The sequence below is a fragment of the Podarcis vaucheri genome, assembly GCF_965113315.1.
Source record: "Podarcis vaucheri genome assembly, chromosome: 9".
In the NCBI taxonomy this organism is placed as follows: domain Eukaryota; kingdom Metazoa; phylum Chordata; class Lepidosauria; order Squamata; family Lacertidae; genus Podarcis; species Podarcis vaucheri.
This window is the reverse complement of record NC_138767.1, coordinates 13,377,257-13,400,113: the sequence shown is the minus strand read 5'-3', so window position 1 is coordinate 13,400,113 and position 22,857 is coordinate 13,377,257. Positions and strand designations below refer to the sequence as shown.

Below are 22,857 nucleotides of genomic sequence, written 5' to 3'. Positions count from 1 at the left end.
GAGGGACCAGGGGAGGGTGGGAGCTTATGATTGTGTAGCCCCTTTAAACTGTTTTTTCCCCCTAATGTCAACTCAGGTGAAAGTGAAGAACGAGAACATAGCATTTGCCATGAAATGTATCAAGAAGAAACACATAGTGGATACCAAACAGCAGGAGCACATTCACTCCGAAAAGAAAATTCTAGAAGAAGCCTGCTCTCCCTTCATTGTGAAGTAAATTGCTTTCTCTGTTTTCTATTCAGCTTTAACCACTGTTATAGAAAATGACACAGCCCAGGTATGCTTTAGCTTAATAATTTTCCAGCGTTTTATGGGAGGTTTTGCATTGTATTATTATTTTCCCCTGGAAATTGTATTTTTAATAAACAAATTTGTTATTGTGTAAATCGTCCTGAGTGAGTTTTGCTCATAAAGGATAGCCTACAAATAATTTTAATTGACTGATTGATTTCCCCATCAATTCCCTTCAGATTGTACCGCACTTTCAAAGACAACAAATACGTTTACATGCTCTTGGAAGCCTGTCTTGGTGGTGAGCTGTGGAGTATCCTAAGAGACAGGTAATAATTAATCATTTTTTTTGTTTTCTACCTGAAGAATAACTTTTAAAAAAATGATTTAGAAAGAAAGAAAGAAGCATGCCTTGAGATCCATGCTCAGTGGGGCTGTGTACAGACTACAGGTTTTTAGAAACTTAACAGGGCAATGTGAGTTATCTTTTTATTTTTATTTTATTTTATTTTTATTTTATTATTATTACATTTGTATCCCACCTTGTGGAATGCCCTCCCATCAGATGTCAAACAGATTGACAACTATTTGACTTTTAGAAGACATCTCAAGGGAAGTTTTTAATGGTTGGAATTTTATTGTATTTTGTTGGGAGCCACCCAGACAAATGGGTGGCTTATTATTATTATTATTATTATTATTATTATTAACCTTTCCTCCAAGGAGCTGGCGAACATAGTTTCCCTCCTCCCCATTTTTTCCCTCACAACAACCCTGTGAGGTAGGTGAGGCCGAAAGCGAGTGACTGGCCCAACGTCACCCAGCGAGCTTCATGGCCATTTGAACCCTGGTCTTCCAGGTCCTAGTCCAACACTCTAACCACTACACCACACTACCCGTGGGGAAGTTTCTCGCATGGTCTCTAGACAAGGGGTTTTGAAATTACTAAAATGTTTCATAAACTTGCAATAGGGGCCCCTCCATGTGGGAATGTTCTGGGGTGCAGGAGAGGATATATTGTGGGATTATATCCTTATCCAACTTGTGCTAACAAGTTCCCAAAATATCAGCAGAGTTTATAGACATTCCCCTTTACGTTCGCGACGGTAACGTGTGCCCAGGTTCGCTAGAACCTCTATAATAATTACTCTGGTAATTTCCCCTCTGTTCCCTCTTAAAATACAAGACACAACACAGTCTTTATAAAAGTATAAAAGAGTTTACTCACATTCTGTTCACAATATGATCCCAGAATGCAGACAGCTTAAAAAGGTTACATACATTCAGAATCTATCTTGTAGCAAGATAGACCTTATCTCCTCTCTTGCCTGGGAGCCAAGAGAGCATCCTTAGATGTTTCCTCATCGAAGGAAGATGGCAGAGAGAGAGAGAGATGGCTGCCTGCCCTGTGCTTTTGTCATTACCTGCACAGGTGAGGCCACAACTACCTCTGGCCACATGCGGAGGAAGTCCGTCCCCAGGAAGTTTACCTGCTTGCTGGACAGACATCCCTCCCCATGTTCTAACATGTACACTCTAGGAATGTTGTCATTGACTGCTCCTGTGTTTACATCCCACACTCCAGACCTGTGTTTTGTTGCAGGTGCATTTTACAAGTTCTTGACACAATATTAATGCGTTAGTGGTGAATTTGTGCTGCTTTAGTTTGCTCTGCAGTGCTTCCCCAGTGCTAGCACATTATTGCTGTCCAGAGGGGCTAAAGGGTAACCAAAGTAGGAGAATCATAAAATCAGAGTTTGAAGGGACTTCCAGGATCATTTAGTCCAATGCAGGAATCTCAACTAAAGAATCCTTGACAGATGGCCATTCAACCTCGGCTTAAAAATCTCCAGTGGAGGAGATTAATACAGTGGTACCTCGGGTTACATACGCTTCAGGTTACAGACTCTGCTAACCCAGAAATAGTACCTCGGGTTAAGAACTTTGCTTCAGGATGAGAACAGAAATTGTGCTCCGGCGGCGCAACGGCAGCAGCAGGAGGCTCCATTAGCTAAAGTGGTGCTTCAGGTTAAGAACAGTTTCAGGTTAAGAACGAATCTCCGGAACGAATTAAGTACTTAACCCGAGGTACCACTGTACTTCTATTTCATAGGCTATGTTTTCAAACACACCAGGAATGTGCTTCAAAAGCCAGATCTGTTTTACGACGGGATGGGTCGCTCTGGCACTCATCTCAGTGATAATGACATGTTTTGGAAGGGGATCTGTTGTTTGGAAGACACTTCGAGCTCAGTTTCTGTTGCTTGGGGAGTTGGGGTGGGAGGGAAGCTGCTAAATCCAACCTAATAACTGTAACTTGAGATAAAAACCAACTTATTTTTCCCCCATAACATATCTTGGTACTTAACCCGAGGTACCACTGTATTTTGTTGGAAGCCGCCCAGAGTGGCTGGGGAAGCCCAGCCAGATGGTTGGGGTATAAATAATAAATGATGGTGATGATGATGATGATGATGATGATTACCTCCGGAGGGAGTCCATTCCAGTGGCGTAGCGTGGGGGGTGCAGGGGGGGCCGACTGCACCGGGCGCAACATCTGGGGGTTAGGGTTAGGGGGCACAAATCCACGGATTTGGGGGCACAAATCCATGGGTTAGGGGGCACAAATTCCTTGCCTTGCCCCGGGTGCTGACAACCCACGCTACGCCACTGGTCCATTCCCCTGTCAAACAGCTCTTGCTGTTGGAAACTTCTTCCTGATGCTAAGTCAGAATCTCCTGTCTTGCAACTTGAAGCCATCGGTTTGAGGCCTACCCTCTGGAGCAGGAGAAAATACATCACAGAACATTTCTGGTACAGTGGTACCTCGGGTTACAGACTCTGCAGGTTACATACGCTTCAGGTTACAGACTCCGCTAACCCAGGAATAGTACCTCGGGTTAAGAACTTTGCTTCAGGATAAGAACAGAAATCGTGCTCCGGCAGCAGTGGGAGGCCCCATTAGCTAAAGTGGTACCTCAGGTTAAGAACAGTTTCAGGTTAAGAACAGACCTCCAGAACGAATTATGTTCTTAACCTGAGGTATTAAGAAGTTGAATGATTTCAACAGGAAGTTCTTCGATACAAACTGACTGGTAATGAAGCAGTGTGACTGCCGCCAAATGTTTGCACACACGAATAGTATTGAAAGTGGTTTTGGGCATGACCACCCCACAATAGCATCATGAGCACAAATAATCATGAATGTGCAATGAAAATGAAATCTATAGGAGCCCTCAGGCTATATACTACAGCCTCAGACCTGCTTATTTAGACAGAGCTCTCCTTGTATCAAATAAAATGTGTGTGTGAGAGAGGATCTTGATTTCTGGAGCTCAAGGATTGCATGGGATATGGAGGAACTACAGCCAGTGTGAAAAAGATGGGAAATGTTTGCTTTATTTCAGAGGGAGCTTTGATGAAACCACTACAAAGTTCTGTGTTGGATGTGTGACGGAAGCCGTCGAATATTTGCATTACATCAGTGTGATCTACAGGGACTTGAAGCCCGAAAATTTAATTTTGGACGCTCAAGGATATATAAAGCTGGTGAGGTTGTGGTTGGTTTGTTTTTCTTTAATGCCCATAACTGTACTGCAGAGAGAAGCTTGCTTTTCATCCAGTGCCATGCCCATTAAAGGGAATTTTTAAGAGCACTTAATCCTTGAAGCCTCTGTCGCCCTCAACCCGAGGGTTAGGAAGGAATATTATTCCCCTGGGTGTGTCGATTCCACCCCCTTCCTCCCAGGTTACAATTTTAATTCACAAGAATCTTCCTGTAAATTGCGTGCATGGTCTAAGCGGAAGGAATGATCCTTGAGGTCAGCAATTGTGGGAGGCCTCCTGGGTCAGATCTGGGCCTCTGAGGAATATAGTTTACCAGCCCAAAGTCAAAGGAGACATTCACAAAAAAAGGAAACTTCCTTGCACTCCACTCAGGTAGAGTGAGGATGGAAACCAGCAAGCCACTTGTAATCTCCTCCTTCTATGGACCACCCAGTTTCCGATTGACGAATTACATCCATATTTTCACGCAGACTCTTCATAGGTTCTTGACATACCTGTGTGCAGAAGAACCAAAATACCCCCTCAAAATGCTAAGGTGAAAATAGGATAATGGAAGGCCCATAGCTCAGTATGTATGCTAAGGTCAAGATTCAACCCCTGGTGTCTACAAGTTGGGCTGGGAAAGACTTTTGACCGAAACCATGGAGAGCTGCTACTGGTTCGGGTAGACCAGGGTTTCCCAAACTGGGGTCTCCAGCCTGGACTACAACTCCCATCATCCCTAGCTAGCAGGACCAGTGTCACTGCCTCCTGTGGAAACGAGTTCCATAATTTAACTATGCGCTGGGGCAGTAAAAGGCTTTTCTGGAAGTCAGTGTAGGCACCAAGCTGCCAGAGGGAGCAGAACAGATGGAAGAGAAAAGCAACCTTTCGCCATCCTGTACATTTTAAGTACAGTGGTACCTTGGTTTTCAAACGCCTTGGGACTCAAACAACTTGGAACCCAAACACTGCAAACCCGGAAGTAAGTGTTCCAGTTTGCGAACATTTTTTGGAAGCTGAATGTGCTCCGTTTTGAGTGTTACGCTTCCATTTTGAGTGTTACGCTGAGGTCTGTCTGTTTTTGCTATTTATTTTGCATTTTTATGGCTCTTTTGTTTTTGTGACTGTGTGGAACCCAGTTCAGCTGCTGATTGATTGATTGATTGTGTGACCACAGTACATTGTTTATTGCTTTCATTTTATGGATCAGTGGTCTCATTAGATAGTAAAATCCATGTTCAATTGCTGTTTTAGAGGTTGCTTTTAAAAGTCTGGAACGGACTAATCCATTTTGCATTACTTTCTGTGGGAAAGTGCGCCTTGGTTTTAGAAATGCTTTGGTTTTGGAACGGACTTCCGGAACGGATTAAGTTTGAGAACCAAGGTAGCATCCCACTTCCCTTGGCCTTCCAAAGCCCACTTGTAAATGCCCTGAGTTGCACAAAGCCAGCATGGGCTAGATGCTGCAAATGAGAACAGCCAAAGCTAAATGCCTCACTGTCTGATGATAGTATTTGCTCTTCCACCCCCTGAGGTTGATTTTGGGTTCGCTAAGAAGATTGGAGCTGGACAAAAGACCTGGACGTTCTGCGGGACTCCTGAGTACGTTGCCCCTGAAGTCATCCTGAATAAAGGACACGATTTCAGCGTGGACTTCTGGTCTCTTGGTATCCTAGTGTATGAGCTGCTGACAGGAAAGTAAGTGCCAAGTCAGTTACCTCAGGAATCACTGCTTCTATGAACTCTTTACACAAATAGGTTATTTGCTGTTGTTTTGCTTGGTTATTATATTATGGGGAGAGTCCATATTGTAGAGCCCACACTTTATAGCTGGGTTCGAGGAAGCTTTTTTTAAAAAAATTGAGAGCTGCTTCTGTGGAAATAATTGGGGAGGGGGGCCTACATGCCAGCAGTGGGCAGGGGTGACGCCATTTGTAGGTGGGGACAGAGCCAAAAGTGGGAGGGGCCAGTCCTTTTTCTCTCTTTCTGCCACCCTCTTTCTCTCTCCCATTTTCTTGAACCCCCTGCTTTCTGTCTTGCCCCCTGTCCTGGTGGGGGGGGGATGTAATGAGAGTGGTATGTACTGAGTTGAATAGGATCCAAACTGCAGCAGTCTGATTGGTCCTAGAACAATAGGATCCAAAATGCAGCAGTCTGATTGGTCCTAGAACAATGCAGCAGCATGATTGGTTGGCAGGAACCACCCAATCATGCTCCAGATAGAAGTGAATCCACAACCTGATTGGCTTACAGGAGAATTCCAGAATTAGCCAATCATGTGCAGCCCATTGTGTAAGTAATGTATATAAAGCAGATACTTTGAGGGGACTTTCATTCATTCCTCCTCACCACTATGAGCTGAATAAAGAGCATGAAATCACTTTGCAACTCTGAGTATATTTCAGAGAGGGTGGGATCCAGTTGTCAGAGGACTGAAATCAGCCCTAAGGCCACCAATTGGCCACTCACCAATTGGCTTCTTCTCCTTCATCTCTCCTACTTCCTCCATCTTCTTCCAACAAACCCCCTTGCCCAATCCCTTCTGTCTCAGTCACCGCTCACCATAACCCTGGCAACTCCTGTTTGCCCAGACTCAAGGATCTCTCTTTGCACTTCTTAATAACTCCCCCCCTCAGACAATGCCCCGGTCGGGAACAGAAGCTTAGCCTGAATTTTTACACTGCTAAATCCGACACCTATCTGCTCACCTTGATTCTTAAAACACTAGTTAAACCTCAGCACCCAGAAACCTAGGGGAAGGCAGGGCCCCCACGAATCCGTAATAATACATTCATATTTCAGAATGATCTCTGTTTAAGGTTCAGTGTAGCCAAACTGTTAGGGGGTCTAGCTTTCTCCCTTCTCCTTCCTTCCTTCCTTCCTTCCTTCCTTCCTTCCTTCCTTCCTTCCTTCAGATTTGCATGGGCATTAAACAGGAAATAATATAGCTCAGTGGTAGAGCATCTGCTTTGCAAACAAGAACCCCCAGGTTCAATCCCCAGTATCTTCATTTAAAAGCACCAGGTAGCAGGTCATAGATTCATAGAATTGTAAAGAGTTGGAAGGGACTACAAGGGTCATCTAGTCCAACCCGGTGGAAGAGACCCTGGATTGCTGCTACCAGTCAAAGTAGATAATACTGGGCCTCTAGGACAATTAGTGAGACTTCCTGTAAAACAGCTTTCTGCAAATTTTACCTGTACCTAAAATAGAATTTCTCTTTTGTCATTACTAACTCCTTTTTACTCGAGCATATATTTTTTTCTTTTTCTCCTCCCCCCACCCCCCGCGCCCAATGCATTTCTAAAAATCGTGACATTTACTCTAGTCCTCCATTTTCTGGGGTCGATCAAATGATGACCTACAATTTGATTCTGAAAGGCGTCGAAAGGCTGGATTTTCCCAGGATAATCACAAAGCGGCCTGAAGATTTGATTCGACGGCTCTGCAGGTGAGGAGGGCAATTTTGTCGCGAAGGTGTGAAAAGAATACTTTAGCCGTGTTACATTCTGCCAGGCGCCCAAAAATCAAAGCTTGTTAAACTTAAGCCAAAACCTATCTTTTCTCTCTTTTGAAGCAAAAAAGATCCTGCTAAGATGTTTGGGTGTTAACTATTAAACTGAGGGTGTTAAGTTTTTGTTTTGTAAAAAATGCATTATTTGCTTAATGTTTACCGGGTGTGAGATACTTTATTAATTTTACAGGGCAATTCCATTCAAGTATTGCATGGAATTGCTTGATGTCCACTTTGGGCATTCTGAGTGAAGGTAGATATGCACAATCAAAGTCTATAGCCAGGCTGCCTATTTATGCTCAGGCAACTTTTGCCCAGACCCAAAGCCTCACTGGGGCCTGCTGTCTCCCCGACTCTTCTCTTCAGATTAGGCTGCACTTGTTTCTGTGTTAATCAACTGCATTTTGGCTTCCCTGCTCACATTAAAATCTTCCTCGCAAGTTGCTAGGCAACCAACATAAAACCGAAGACGTGAACTGGAAGTTGCTGCCAATTTGCCCCTTGAAGGCTGAGGTTCTGAGGCCTTTACCTTGTTTTTGGAGGCCTGCTTCTTGGGACTTTGGGATGGGCACATCCCATTCTTGCAAGTCCATTGCACATGGAAGTTAAAAAAAAAAAAAAAGGCAGGTGATTCAATGGCCTTGCTGAAGCTGAGCCAGCCCAGATCTTGGCTGAACCTAGATGGGAGACCACCTGGAGACAGGGCATCTGTCACCAGAGAAAGAGACAGAAGACCAGGCAAACTGGAAGATCAAGGTTGCTGCAGAAGGGCACATGGACCCTGATCCAGGACCTCTCTTCCAGGTCTTCTGTTTGCCCCACTTCGAGCAGACTGGATTCATTGACTCAGCACCTCAGTGTCCTGAAGGAACCCCCAATCTGTTCATGCTCTTAGCCTCCTGTCTTATAATTAACTACAAGCCTGCAGCGGTTTTAATATGGCACACGGCGTACAAGAAGCTTCTACTCTGCTATACCTTGAGTGTGCAAAGTAGCAATGATCAGAGCATTGGTGCTGCACCCTTTGCAGTAAGGATGAGTCGTCGCCTTTGGCTTTTATCATTTCTTCTGTTGTGGGGGGAAAAATGGGGTTTGGTTTTTACAGCCTCGGCCCCCTCCCCTATCAAGAGAAAAGATATCCCTTTCATCTTGGTCAGAGATGAAACAGTGATGCTGTTATGTACTGAGTTTAATAGGATCCAAAATACAGCAGTCTGATTGGTCCTAGAACAATAGGAGTCAGAATGCAGTAGTCTGATTGGTCCTAGAACAATAGGATTCAGAATGCAGCAGCCTGATTGGTCCTAGAACAATAGGATCCAGAATGCAGCAGTCTGGTCCACAGGAGCGACCCAATCCAGCTCCAGGTGGAAGTGAATCCGCAACCTGATTGGCCTACATGAGAATCCTGGAATTAGCCAATCTAGTGGGGCCCATTGTGTAAATAATGTATATAAAGCAGACATTCTGGGAGGACTTCCATTCCTCCTCACCACTATGAGCTGAATAAAGAGCATGAAACCCACTCTCGACTCAGAGTATATTTCAGAGGCAACAAAGAAAACAAGGCAAGCTGCTGATCTCTATTGATCTGTTTGCAAGTAGAGTCTCTCCATGCAAGGAGACGAGAAAGCCCAGAACAAAGGTGTGTGACAACTTTTTAAGACTGTAGGAATTGCCCAACCCCTTAGCCCAGCAGTTCTCAACCTGTGGGTCCCCAGCATTTGGGGACCCACAGGTTGAGAAAGGGTGCGTTAGCCAAAGACCACCCACAAGCATCATACAAGCATCACAGAAAGAGGCGGTCTACAACAGAAATTTGACAACAAAATAAACAAAATCCTTCCAGTAGCACCTTAGACACCAACTGAAAAATTGTGCATGCACACGAAAGCTCATACCAATAACAAACTTAGTTGGTCTCTAAGGTGCTACTGGAAGGATTTTTTTTATTTTGTTTCAACTACGGCGGACCAACACGGCTACCTACCTATAACTAGAAATTGTGAGATTATGACTTGTCCTCTGTCTGTCAAGATCCCTGCTAATGTTTGCTGATTGCCTTTTCCTGGCCAGTCTGGGTCATTCTTTTGATACTGTGAATGCCATGACTCCATAATCCATTATCAACATTTGTTAAACCTGTTTCACAGAGGGGAGGCTCGGGAAGAATTTCCTGCTATGTGGCTAGGGGAGTCTCAAGGCTGGCTAGGAATCAACATGGCCGCTTTGTTGCTCTCTGTACCCTTTCAGCTCAGGTTTTACTGGTAAAAGTGATCTTTCATCAAGGAATTGGCAGGTTCATTGAGAAAACGGGACCATATAGGCGCACCTGGAAACTTTGCCACTATTTAACTGAGCCATGCTTCAAAGGCCATTTTGCACCACCTGTAGGTTTTGACATTTTGTGGACGTGTGGTACATGTAAATGCACTTATTCCCATACATTTATGGTGGCATGTCATTGATTTTTCATAACTCTTCTCTATCTCTCACTTGAGAGAGAAGTTGCCAAGGCTTTCAAATCATGGGTAGGGAGCACATGCATGCACTTGCAAATATAGGGAGCCCAACAAAATGAACATTACTAGAAATCAGCCCCACTTCCTGCGGACCAAGAGCATGTTATGTATAAGGTCATGCTGAAAGTTTCTCTGCCTTGATTTTAAATATAAAGCTGGTGCAAATGGAGGTTTTCTGGGGGAAACCCTTGGAAGTTTCAGATCTGTTTGCTAACAGGCAACTGAAGGGTACCAGGTTGAGGAAGGCTGATTTAGGCATGCATATATATATATATATATATATATGCTTTCGTAGATTTTCACGGGTACAGGAATGCAGGTTTTGGTGTCTTCGGGTGTCTTCCCGTGTAAGAGTCGGGGTGTCTGTGCGACGTTTCGACGAGGTCTCACTCGTCATCTTCAGGCTGGTGCTTTCGGCTTCTTGTTACTGGAACAGAGCAGAATCTGGTGTTTGAGTTCCTATAAATACTGTTGAGGGGTGTGGTGTATAGCCTCCAACGTTCTGGGCAGAGAGGAAGTTCCTAGATTAGTGTGCCTTTTCTTCTTTTGTTCCTTAATTACTTGAGGGATATCTTGAGTGATTTCATGAGTGATATTCTGAATACCACTGGGTGGGTCATTAAGTGTAGATTAGTTGCTAAAGCTTTCGTGTCTTGACCTCTTGAGCTTGTGAAGAGTTTTTCTGAGAAGATGGCTGTGCTGCATTTAGTTGTGCTCTGGCTTGGCTTCGTGTATAGGGGCGAGCTGTGGTTTTGTGCCTTGTGCCAGCCAGATCTGTGTAGGGATTGCAGGGGGGTGCAGCATCCGGAGGTGCCACTATAGTTTGGCTACTGGATGGAGTCTGTAATATGTCTGTGGAGAGGGTCTGGGTTTGGGTCTGGTGTGGTTGATTGGTGACGGCGTTCTGTGTGCCTCTGGTTCTGGTGTCGGTTTTTGTGGGGAGGGCTAATTTCCAGATGTCTGGCAGGCGGGACGTGTCGTCACGCTTGTTCATGTTGTGAGGGTGTTTCTCTATCTCGATGGCTTCCATGATTATTCTCTTGTGGTGATGTTCCATGTTAAAGAGCAATTTGGAATCTGCAAAATTAATTTCGTGTCCTGTTTCTTTCATGTGTTGGAAAAGAGAGGAAGTTTTTTCTTCTTTTTTGACGGCATTCTTGTGTTCTGCGATACGTGCATTTATTCGTCTGTTTGTTTGTCCAATGTACGTGGCTGGGCAGACTTTGCAGGGTATTTCATAGACCCCTTGGTTTTCCAGCTGGATTTTGTCTTTTGGGTTTCTGAGGATATTGGCTATTTTTTGGTTGGTGCAGAAGGCTGTTTTGATATTGTGTTTATGGAGGATTTTGCTGATTTTGTCTGTAGTGCTATATATATATATATGTCAGGGAACTGACATCAGAGGAAAGGGAGGTGGTAGGGCTCCCAGAGACTGGGAGAGAGTCAGCAGCTAAAGCAGGGACAAGGAGGGGGAGCGAGGGGTCTCTGGAGGAGGATCTCAGTAATGCTGAGAGAGACGCAGCAGCCCAGGCAGGAAACAGCAGGGGAGAGAAAGGGGTGAGAGACACTTCCAGCGAAAATAGCGGGGAGGTGTCAGAAGCAACTGCAGGGAGACCCATGCTTCGCCGGAAGCTGCCACGTCGTGAGTCCAGGAGACGCGTTTCCGTTAAGGAACTTCTTTGCTGGAAGCGCTTCCGCAGGCAGCCACTGTCAGACTCTACTAGTGACTAGAGCAGACATGTCTGAGGAGCTCTGTCACACACAGAGGTTTGTGGGGCCGCACAAACTCTGAAGGGGCACAATTTTAAGCACAAGCAGCTAATCATCCCCTGACAGCAGTCTGACAGTCTTTGTACGCTGCCTGTGCAGGAGAAAGCATCATGAGCAACCCAGCCGGAACCGGAGAGGCAGGGGTTGGAGCTGGTCCAAGCTTGGAAGAAAGGTATCAAGCTCTGGAGGTCCAACTTGCGCTGCAGACGGCGAGGCTCGAGGAGAGAAGGGCTCAGGATGCTGACAAAAAGGGGAGAACCACTCAGTTCCCCAGAAAGGTACCAGGATTGGTGCAGAAGTTTGGGGGGGACCCCAAGGATTACCATGCCTTTAGGACTGAGATGCAATATGCCCTGAATGTGCAGTTTGATGAGTTCCCTGATGAGGAATCGCGAGTTGCTTTCGTAATTGGGCATCTTGAGAAGGGGGCGCGGGACTGGGTTCGACCCCTGATGGCAACGCACAACGATATCCTAAAGGACACTATGAAATTCTTTCGTGCAATGGATATCATGTTTTCCAGCGATATTGAGGAAGGGGTGGTGCGCAGACAGCTAATGGCTTGCAAGCAGGGAAGCAGATCTGTCCGTGAGTACTGGACTGAATTTACCATGCTGATTCACAGATTGGGGTGGGATTTAGCGGCAGCACCCATTCAGATGCTATTTGAAGAAGGTCTTTCTTCAGCTGTGAAAGACGAGCTGGCCAGGAGCCCCAGGGCGGTGTCTATGGATCAGCTGACCAAATCTGCGCTGACCATTGGAGCGCGCCAGGAGGCAAGAGCCTTGGAGAGGCGGGAAGGGAGAGGGGAACGTTGGAAGGAGTTACGCATTCCAGACATTCCTGAGCCAGCTTTCCCGCCGGCAGAGCCGATGGAAATCGGAACAGCCCGCGCGCGCGCAGTTTCAAAGCCCAGTGAGGGGGCGAAGAAGGAGGGAAAGGGAGCCCGGAAATGCTATCTCTGCCAACAGCCAGGCCACTTTGCCAGAGTCTGCCCCCAGAGGAAGGAATGGCAAGGGATGGTGGGAGCAGTTGAGGGGGGAGAGCAGGGAGAAACGGAGCAGGTAAAAGCCAACGCCTGGTTGCCAACGTCAGGGCACTGCAGCCAGGCCAAAGAGCAGTGAAAGTGCCCGTGCCAGAAGCTCCTCGACCTGCTCTAGTGATTGAAGTGTCGCTAGAGCTGCAAAATGGACACCCCCTAAAAATAAAGGCGCTGTTGGACTCAGGCAGCTCCTGCAATTTTATGAGCAAGGAGTTTGCTGCTGAACATCAGATACAGACTATCCCTTTAAGCAACCCCCTGCAGGTGACCACGATCGATGGCAGGGAACTGTTGGGAGGAGGAGTTAGCTTGCAGACCGTCCCAATGATAATGAGGGTGGCAAGGCACACAGAACTGATAGCGTTTAATGTGGCCACCTTGGGAGGCGCTCCCATTATTTTGGGAATGAGCTGGCTAGCCTTACATGATCCGCTGGTGGGCTGGCATCAAAGAGTGGTTTCCTTCGGTTCAGCACATTGCTTAGAACACTGCAGGGGGGAAAAGGGGTCAGCAGGGGCCCAAGCCACCCTAGCAGGGACTGAAGTAATGGGGAAGGGGAAGGTGCCACCACAGTATGCTGATCTCAGCGACGTGTTCAGCGAGAAGGAAGCTGACCAACTACCCCCGCATAGGCCCTTTGATTGCCAGATCAATTTACTCCCTGGAGCACAGCTTCCTGTAGGCAAGTTGTATGCCATGTCAGACAGGGAAATGCAGGAGTTGCGAGCGTTCATTGACAAGAACCTGAAGAGAGGCTTCATCAGAGAGTCCAAGGCAGCGGGGGGTAGCCCAGTGTTTTTTGTGGATAAAAAAAACACGGACAAGCCGAGGGTGGTATGTGACTTTCGGCGCCTAAATGCAGTGACAGAGCCGGCGGCTTTTCCTATGCCCAGGATTGATGATATTTTGACCAGGGTGCGAAAAGGAAAGATTTTTACAAAGCTGGACCTAAGGGGGGCGTACAACCTGATACGTATAAGGAAAGGGGATGAATGGAAGACCACCATGTTCACCCCTTTGGGGGCATTTGAATACCTCGTTATGCCTTTTGGATTACAAACAGGCTCCGCGTGTTTTCAAGCCTTCATGAACCACGTACTGGGGCCTTTGCTCTACAAGAATTGCGTGGCCTTCTTAGATGACGTGTTGGTGTATTCGGAGAATGAGGAGCAACATGTGAGAGACGTCAGAGAAGTGTTGAGCAGGCTGCAAGCCAACAGACTGTGGGTGAAACTGGAGAAGTGTCAGTTTCATACCAAGGAGGTGGAATTCCTGGGGTACCGCTTGTCAGACAAGGGGTTGGCCATGGACCCCGGCAAGGTTCAAGCGGTGCTGGAATGGAAAACACCCAAGACCAAGAAGGATGTGCAGAGGTTCCTAGGGTTTGGAAACTTTTATCGTAAGTTCATCCGAAACTTCGCCCACCTGACGGCGCCCATCACGGACTGTCTCAGCAGTAAAAAGAAGTTTGTTTGGACGGGGGAGGCGGAGCGAGCGTTTGAGGAACTGAAAAGGGCCTTCGCCTCTGATGAACAACTTCTACATGTGGATTTACAAAAAAAGCTGAGGGTCGAAACAGACGCTTCTGACAGAGCCATAGGGGCGGTGCTTCTTCTGCAGCCGGGGAAGGAGGGGTCAGAGTGGCGACCGTGTGCCTTCTTTTCGCGAAAGCTGAACAAATCTGAGAGGAACTACACGGTGTACGACCGGGAACTTCTTGCGATTCATGAGGCCTTCCGGAGATGGAGGCACCTGCTAATTGGTGCACAACAGAAGGTGCAAGTGTGCACGGACCATAAGAATCTAGAGTATTGGAGAACTGCGCGAGTGCTCAACCAATGGCAGTTGAGATGGGCCCAGGAGTTCTCCAAATTTAACTTTGAGATTTGTTACGTACCAGGCCAGGAGAACGTTAGGGCGGACGCTCTCTCACGCAAACCTGAATATTTGGAGGGAGAGGGTGCACCCGAAGAGACCCATGTCATTCCCGAGGACCGCTGGGTGTGTGGGGCGGCATTGGTGGGGCAAAGGGAACTGGTAGAGGGAACGGTGCAGGATGAATACGCCCAGGACAAACTCAGGGGTCTCAGGAGGGAGGGAGACAAACCCGGGGGTTTTGAGGAGAGAAATGGGGCGTTGTACTACAAGGGAGCGTTATACATACCTGAAGGGGAATTGAGGGAAAAGGTACTCAAGCAACTGCACGATAGCCCCACAGCAGGGCATTTTGGGCAACACAAAACCATGTGGCTGGTTACCAGGGAATTCTGGTGGCCCAAGGTCAGGGAAGATGTGCGGGAATATGTGAGAGGGTGTGACCGATGCCAACGAGCCAAGGGGGAGAGGCGGGCACCGGCAGGTTTATTAGAACCACTACCCACGCCGGAAAGGCCATGGGAGGCAGTGGCAATAGATTTCATGACTGATCTGCCCAGGTCCAAAGGGAAAACAGCCATCATGGTTGTGGTAGACCTGTTAACCAAGATGGCCCACTTTATAGCCTGCTCACATGCGGTCACAGCGGAAGAAACCGCTAAATTGTTTGTGGAAAATGTGTTTAGGCTGCATGGCGCCCCCTTGAGGGTGGTTTCTGACCGAGGGAAACAATTTACTTCCAGGTTCTGGAGGAAGCTCATGAGCTTATTGCATGTAGAGGTGAATTTCTCTACTGCCCGTCATCCAGAAACCAACGGGCAGGCGGAAAGAGCTAATGGTGTCCTCCAGCAATATTTGAGGTGTTATGTGAATGACAGAGAGAATGATTGGGTGGAGAAGCTGGCGTTGGCAGAATTTGCCTACAACAATGCAGAGAACGTGTCCACGGGGATGAGCCCTTTTTTGGCTAATCACGGGTGTCATCCCCGAGCCTTCCCAGGGGGGGAAGGAGAGAACTGGAGCGTTCCAGCCGCAGAACAGTTCGTTGAAGAAATGGAAGCGATCCATCGCCAGCTCCAACTTAATTTAAACAGGGCGAAGGAGGAATATAAGAGGCAGGCAGACAAAACCAGAAGGGAAGGGGAAAGCATTAGGGTGGGGGACCAGGTGTGGCTGTCCACCCAAGGGTTACCATTTAAAGGAGGTTGTAAGAAGTTAAGACCCAAAAGACTGGGCCCATTTGAAGTCACGCAACAGGTCAACCCAGTGGCTTTCAGACTCCGGTTACCGAACCACATGAAGTTGCACCCAGTGTTCCACAGGTCGTTGCTGTCACCGTATATAGGGGACAGAGAGGGGAGGGTCAATAGGGGACCAGCTATGGAGGAAAAAGAACACAGCTACCATGTAGCGGAGATTCTCGATTCCAGGTGGAAGGGAGAGCAAGTAGAGTATTTGGTAATGTGGGAAGGGGAGCCGGAGTCGGAAAACACCTGGGTCAGGGCAGAGGATGTAGATGACGAGGTTTTGATTGAAACTTTTCATCAGAGATTCCCTCGTAAACCCCAGCCAGTGGCGAGGTTCCGGAGGGAATACTTCGCCACCACCGACGAAGAAGAAGAGTTGGAGGGGTTCTCTGATTCCGAGGTGGAGGAGGATTCAGCGAGTCGGAACGAAGACCGATGGAGGGAAATGTTCGAGACGTCTGAAGATGAAGAGGATTCTTTTCGGGGTTTCAGCTCCTCACCGCCCAGAGGAGAGAGTAGGGGCGGGGGAGAAGGGGGCCCTGGAGGGGAGGTGGATGTCAGGGAACTGACATCAGAGGAAAGGGAGGTGGTAGGGCTCCCAGAGACTGGGAGAGAGTCAGCAGCTAAAGCAGGGACAAGGAGGGGGAGCGAGGGGTCTCTGGAGGAGGATCTCAGTAATGCTGAGAGAGACGCAGCAGCCCAGGCAGGAAACAGCAGGGGAGAGAAAGGGGTGAGAGACACTTCCAGCGAAAATAGCGGGGAGGTGTCAGAAGCAACTGCAGGGAGACCCATGCTTCGCCGGAAGCTGCCACGTCGTGAGTCCAGGAGACGTGTTTCCGTTAAGGAACTTCTTTGCTGGAAGCGCTTCCGCAGGCAGCCACTGTCAGACTCTACTAGTGACTAGAGCAGACATGTCTGAGGAGCTCTGTCACACACAGAGGTTTGTGGGGCCGCACAAACTCTGAAGGGGCACAATTTTAAGCACAAGCAGCTAATCATCCCCTGACAATATATATATATATATATGTGATCCAACCTGTTGAATTGCATTAGAACACAGAAGGTGATAGTATTATTAAATTACGAAGCTTTCAAATTATGGAGCATTGACTTTGCTTTTGTTTTGTTTTGTTTATAGGCAAAATCCTACCGAGAGGTTAGGAAATCTGAAGAATGGTATCCATGATATTAAGAGGCATAGGTAAGGAAAGGAACGGCGGGGTTCCTTGCAAACCAGGGTCGCTTCTTTTTCTCTTTCTTTTGTCTCTGATGCTGTAGAGCAGAGGAGAAACATGGAAGTCTTTTTGTGGCCAGAAAGGCAGGACGGAGGTGTGATGTTCTTTCCTTCCAAGACAGATGCGCCTCTTGTCTTATAACCACTGAAGCCTGCTTCACTGATCTTCTTGTTCTCAACCTTCCTTCCTCAGGTGGCTGAACGGTTTTAACTGGGAAGGACTCAAGGCAAGGAAGTTAACGTCTCCTTTAAAAAGAGAGGTACTGAGAACGTCATACTATGTGACATTAAACGCTTGTCATTTGACCATTTGCACAAGGGTGAAGTCTTGTTTGCGTCAAAAGGGCCAAGCAGGGATTCAAACTCTGGTCTCACAGAACCTCTCTTCCATGTTGACAGTGCTTGATTTCATTTGGGCAGGATCAGTGAATAGTTGCAATGAATGCCATTGCCTGGCATGATGCTATCCCAGCATGCTTTGGGAATGTGGCTAGGAAGTCATTCAAAGCCTATGTGCCTTAAATACCAGTGGGGTTGGACTAGGTGATGATGATGATAATTGTAATAATTTTATTATTTGCACCCCACACATCTGACGGGGTTGCCCCAGCCACTCTGGGCAGCTCCTAGCATATAAAGAAACATAAGCAAACATTAAAAACTTCCCTATACAGGGCTGCCTTCCAAAGATTGCATAGCTCCTTATTTCCTTGACATCTGGTGGGAGGGCGTTCCACAGGGCGGGTGCCACTACCGAGAAGGCCCTCTGCCTGGTTCCCTGTAACTTCACTTCTTGCAGTGAGGAACCGCCAGAAGGCCCTCGGAGCTGGATCTCAGCTGATAGTTATGATTCTGCAACTGCTTTTTGCCTGGTGTCCGCCTTAAGATTTTCTTTACACGTGTTTCTTTCGCAGCTTTCTGGTCCGATGGATTACAGCTACTTCGACCGATACCCTCCTGAACAGGGAACCCCACCAGATGAGCTTTCAGGCTGGGATAAAGACTTCTAAGAGGAGAAAAGAAGAAGCAGGCTTATAGATCAACAAATTTGAGCATCCACAGATTGTTTGTAGTAGTCATGTAATGCAATTGTTAGGAGCCCAACCCAGCTGCATTCAGATCAAGGAGACTTCTGCATTTAGAGTGAGCTGGATACAGATGCGGACACCCCCCCCCCTTTTATCTTGCTTTGCAACTTCACAGCATGATGGTTTTTTGCCTTGTCCTTTGAAGGATGGGGCAGTGGCAGTGGCAAAAAGCATCACTCCCTGTTTAATTGCAAACAGAAGTAGTTCTTCATCTCTTGTAGAGATGTGTGACACAGTGATACCTCGGAAGTCCAACGGAATCCGTTCCGGAAGTCCCTTCGACTTTCAAAGCTCCTGCAGCCAATCAGAAGCCGCGTCGGACGTTCGGGTTCCAAAGAACGTTCTCAAACCAGAACAGTCACTTCTGGGTTTGCGGCGTTCGGGAGCAAAAACGTTCGACTTGCAAGGTGTTTGGGATCCAAGATATGACTGTATTGGCAACCATGAGCCCTCAGTATGAGGAATGGAAAGATGCAGGAGAGCAGAGCAGCATTCTGAATGGCTTCGTGGAGGTGGCCTATTCTGGTCATCTCCCAGGGTAAACAAAATCCACACTTAAAAGTAGCTTTTTAAATATCCCGCTCATGTTGTGATGTACATAAGCCCCACATGAAGCACTCAGGAGCCAAGCTGTATTTTAAGCAGGGCTTTATTCCAGTTGCAGTCTTGCATCAGCATAATGCAGTCTTCTTAACATCCAGGAATTGGCATACACAGGTGGGATTACTGCATACGCATATGCACCATACATATGCATTCCTACAGAAAAATGCTATTAATATCAGTGCAGAGAGGAGCTAAAAGTATTGTGCAATATTGTTACAAGATGGCCAACTTACACTTTCAACAAGAAAGGCAATTATTGCAGAACAATTACGTTCAGTATGGTAGACTTTCCCCAAAATAACTGTTCTCTGTGTATATAGCTTGATTTAGCAGAGATTTCAGCATATATTTCTGAAGTCAATTCCTGTGCATTATTGGTGCTTCACAACATATTGAAAAACCATGAAGAAAAACATATTGAAAAACCAAAGAGCTGGAATTGGCTGCAGCTCCTCGCCTAGTATATGCCTAGTGTGGAAACTTGTTTTCACTGCCCTTAGGTTTTGATCTTTCCTAATATTTTTGTCGGTCTGCCTGGGGCAGGTGGTAACTGGAAACCAACAGGTCCCTAGAGGATCACATCTTACCCACTTGGACAAAAAGCATTATTCCTTTCTTGACTGGCCATGTTTTAACAGAGAGAGATTTTTAAAAGCATAGGTCCTGTTTCTATTTTGTAGGAAATGTTTAGTCTTCCAGTCTAATTGAAAAAACAAGTTGATTTAGAAATAGAAATCAAAGACCTTTTTGTTTCTTCCATTGTGGAGCAGTGGCTCGATGGCAAAAATGCAGAGAGCGACAAAGGAAGCTGTCATATTTCACATCAGGCCATCTAGTTCAGTGTTGTCAACACTGGCTGGCAACAGCTCTCCAGTGTGGTCTTTCCCAGTCCTATCAGCAGATGCCAGAAAATGAACTTGGGCAGATAAAGCATGTGCTCTGGCCTTTCCAAGATCTAAAGCCAGAGGTTCATGAAGGAGATACTTACATGACCCAGTTTAGGGACTGCAGGTGTAGCCTTATTAGACTTTACCGATTGGTGGGCTCTGCGTTGCTCCCGGACGGGAGGAAGGAAGTCAAATGACACCGAGGGTTGGTTCAGAGAAAGAGTTCTTTTATTCTGCTCTCCGGATAGCAGAAGGCACTTGCGTGCTCAGTCCACAGCAAGTCCAAAGAAATGAGAGATTACATGCAGTATATATATCCTCCAGGCACCCTCTCCCCCCTTCCCCAGGAATCCAGCCACGTCAGCTTGTACACGCAGGTTGACATCACAGATGTTCCTGCTCCGGCACTCTTAACCATAAAAGGGCATTCCTTCCTATACTTCTGACCATAAAAGGATCTTCCTGTTCCTACCCTTATCTTGGAGCAAGAGGTCACCATCTACAAGAACACCCTCTGGCGCTGTTCCCAGACTAGGTCTGTGCGTCTTTTCTGGTCAGGATATAAGATAAGACACAGACGTGTCTTCCCTGTTCTACTGGTACAGTCAAGACCATCCTTGCCATCACAAACTGATAAAGGAGAGAGCTCTGAGCACTTGTTTATACAGCTGGGTTTCAGCTCAAGAGCTCAAGTTAAAGCATTTTAGCTGAGGAAAAATAGGGATTTTGGTGCAGTTTCAAACTGCCTGCACAGTCAGTTTTGGGTTTGGGAAACCCATTCCTTCACAGGGACTTCTGAAGTTCAACCCCACAGACTGACAGCAGAACAGCAAAGGGGTTGTGTGTTTTTTTTCCTGTGACCCTGTATCTCTGGAAGGGGTGATAACCAGGGATCCTACAAGGGTGGCATGATGAAGTCTTGTTGGAGGACACAGCCAGCTTGAGGAGTCGCTACTGCCACCTTGTGACAATGGCTGCGTAGGAAGGCAGTGGCCTGCTTTCTAAACCCACCTCAGGGAGATGGCGCCATAGCATTTGACCACCTGGTGTGATAATGAACTTGGGGGAAGTTGGCACGAATCAAAGTTCCCACTTGCTTTTGAATCTTAGGAGCAGCGGCTCTCAATAACATTATTTGTTGAAAAAAATTGGTGCAACACAGCAGGACCGTGAGCAGCGGAAAAGGTGCCGCTGGGATCGTTGTCAGATCATATAATTCACACATTCAAGGCCCAGTACCACCAGTTAAAAGAGGGCTCCTGGCAAGGCTGGGGAAGATTTGTGCCTCGGATTTGGGGGAGCTGTTGCCAGGCAAAGGAGACTTTCCTGGGCGAGGTGGTCCGTCTCCGCATAAGGCAGCTGCAGAAATAATAATAATAATAATTTATTTATTTATACCCTGCCCATCTGGCTGGGTCCCCCCCAGCCACTCTGGGCGGCTTCCAACAAAATATTAAAATATTATAGTCCTTCAGATATTAAAAGCTTCCCTGCCTTCAGATGTCTCCTAAACGTCTGGTAGTTTTCCCCCCTTTGACATCTGGTGGGAGGGTGTTCCACAGGGCGGGTGCCACTACTGAGAAGGCCCTCTGCCTGGTTCCCTGTAACTTCACTTCTCACAGTGAGGGAACCGCCAGAAGGCCCTTGGCACCGGACCTCAATGTCCGAGCAGAACAATGGGGGTGGATACGCTCCTTCAGGTATACTGGACTGAGGCCGTTTAAGGCTTTAAAGGTCAGCAGCAACACTTTGAATTGTGCTTGGAAACATCCTGGGAGCCAATGTAGATCTTTCAAGACTGGTGTTATGTGGTCTCGGCAGCCGTTCCCAGTCACCAGTCTGGCTGCCACATTCTGGATTAGTTGTAGTTTCCTGGTCAGCTTCAAAGGTAGCCCCATGTAGAGCGCATTGCAGTAGTACAAGCGAGAGAATAACTAGAGCATGCACCACTCTGGCGAGACAGTCTGCGGGCAGGTAGGGCCTCAGCCTGCGTACCAGATGGAGCTGATAAACAGCTGCCCTGGACACAGAATTGACCTGTGCCTCCATGGACAGCTGCGAGTCCAAAATGACTCCCAGGCTGCGCACCTGGTCCTGCAGTGGCACAGTTACCCCATTCAGGACCAGGGAGTCCTCCACACCCACCCGCCTCCTGTCCCCCAGAAACAGTACTTCTGTCTTGTCAGGATTCAAGGTAGAGATGGAAAATGTATTGGGCCTTTGGCTGTTATTGAACCACAACTCCCATCAGCCCTAGTTAGCACACCCAATGCTCAAGGGTAATGGGAGTTGTAGTCCTTGTAGTGTCGGGGGGGCACCTGGTGACTCATCCCTGATCCTATAGAAAACACTCAAGTGCTTGCTGGTACCAGTTAGTAATACCAAAGACTGTGCGGTGTCTCCAAGATCTGTGTCTTCTTTAGTGCACATCATCTATATTTTTGTGCCCCGTTTCTAGAAGGCATCAAAAATGTAAAGGCTGTAAAACTTTTTTTAAAAAGAGAAAATAGATGGGTTGTTTTTTTCCAGTTTATTTGTATATATGCCCAGTTTTCATATATGCCTATTTTTTAAACGAGAAAGTATATGTTGGTTTTATTACACAAGAGTGCTGCTGGTATGTACACACAGGGAGAGAAATGCCTTCGTCCTTTTTAAACCGGCTGTAAAATGCATTGTGTGCACAAATAAATCTATTACACGGCACCTTCAACATGCTCTGTTTGTGTTTTCCAACACCCTCCTTCATGGCTGGCCAGAATGAGGTCTTCATTGCATTGGTATTGCAATGTATTGACATCAGTGGAGTCTTTACTTGGGAGTAAATGCAATCTGTTTTGGACTGTGGATGGAAGACATTTATTTCGAGAAACAATTATTTGGGGATTTCTTCTCCTTCTCCTTCTCCTTCTCCTTCTCCTTCTCCTTCTCCTTCTCCTTCTCCTTCTCCTTCTCCTTCTCCTTCTCCTTCTCCTTCAAGCCAGATTCCTAACTGGAAATAGCTTATCCACAAGGGTTTTCCTCTTGGTTAAGGAGAACAAAGGAGATGATCGGTTGGGTTCTATAACAGTGCTCTTTACGGTCCAAAAGTAACACCTAGTATTGCATTTGGAAGTGGGTTGAAAGCCAATACGAACTCTATATGGAGTGCAGGTGTAACTTGTTCCCGGTGGTGAAAACACCAGGCAGATGGAAAGTAGTTTTGCGCAGGAAATTTTGAGGGTAATTCAGATGCTGGCTTTGCCGCAAAAGGGCTAATTGCTTTGCCAACTGAATGCAGGCGGTAAATGCA

At 47.0% G+C, this 22,857-nt stretch overlaps 1 protein-coding gene across 1 annotated transcript in view; it reads left to right on the top strand.

The window, feature by feature from the left end:
- The window catches only part of PRKG2 (protein kinase cGMP-dependent 2), a 79,892-nt gene extending 57,614 nt beyond the window's left edge, over positions 1-22,278 (top strand). The window contains exons 12-19 of the mRNA XM_082236411.1: positions 77-213; positions 471-560; positions 3,639-3,780; positions 5,315-5,478; positions 7,109-7,231; positions 16,889-16,951; positions 17,178-17,244; positions 17,899-22,278. Of these exons, the coding sequence (XP_082092537.1) occupies positions 77-213; positions 471-560; positions 3,639-3,780; positions 5,315-5,478; positions 7,109-7,231; positions 16,889-16,951; positions 17,178-17,244; positions 17,899-17,994 (882 nt within the window). The 3' untranslated portion in view covers positions 17,995-22,278. The remainder of the gene's footprint in view (positions 1-76; positions 214-470; positions 561-3,638; positions 3,781-5,314; positions 5,479-7,108; positions 7,232-16,888; positions 16,952-17,177; positions 17,245-17,898) is intronic.
- Positions 22,279-22,857: the final 579 nt, after the last annotated feature.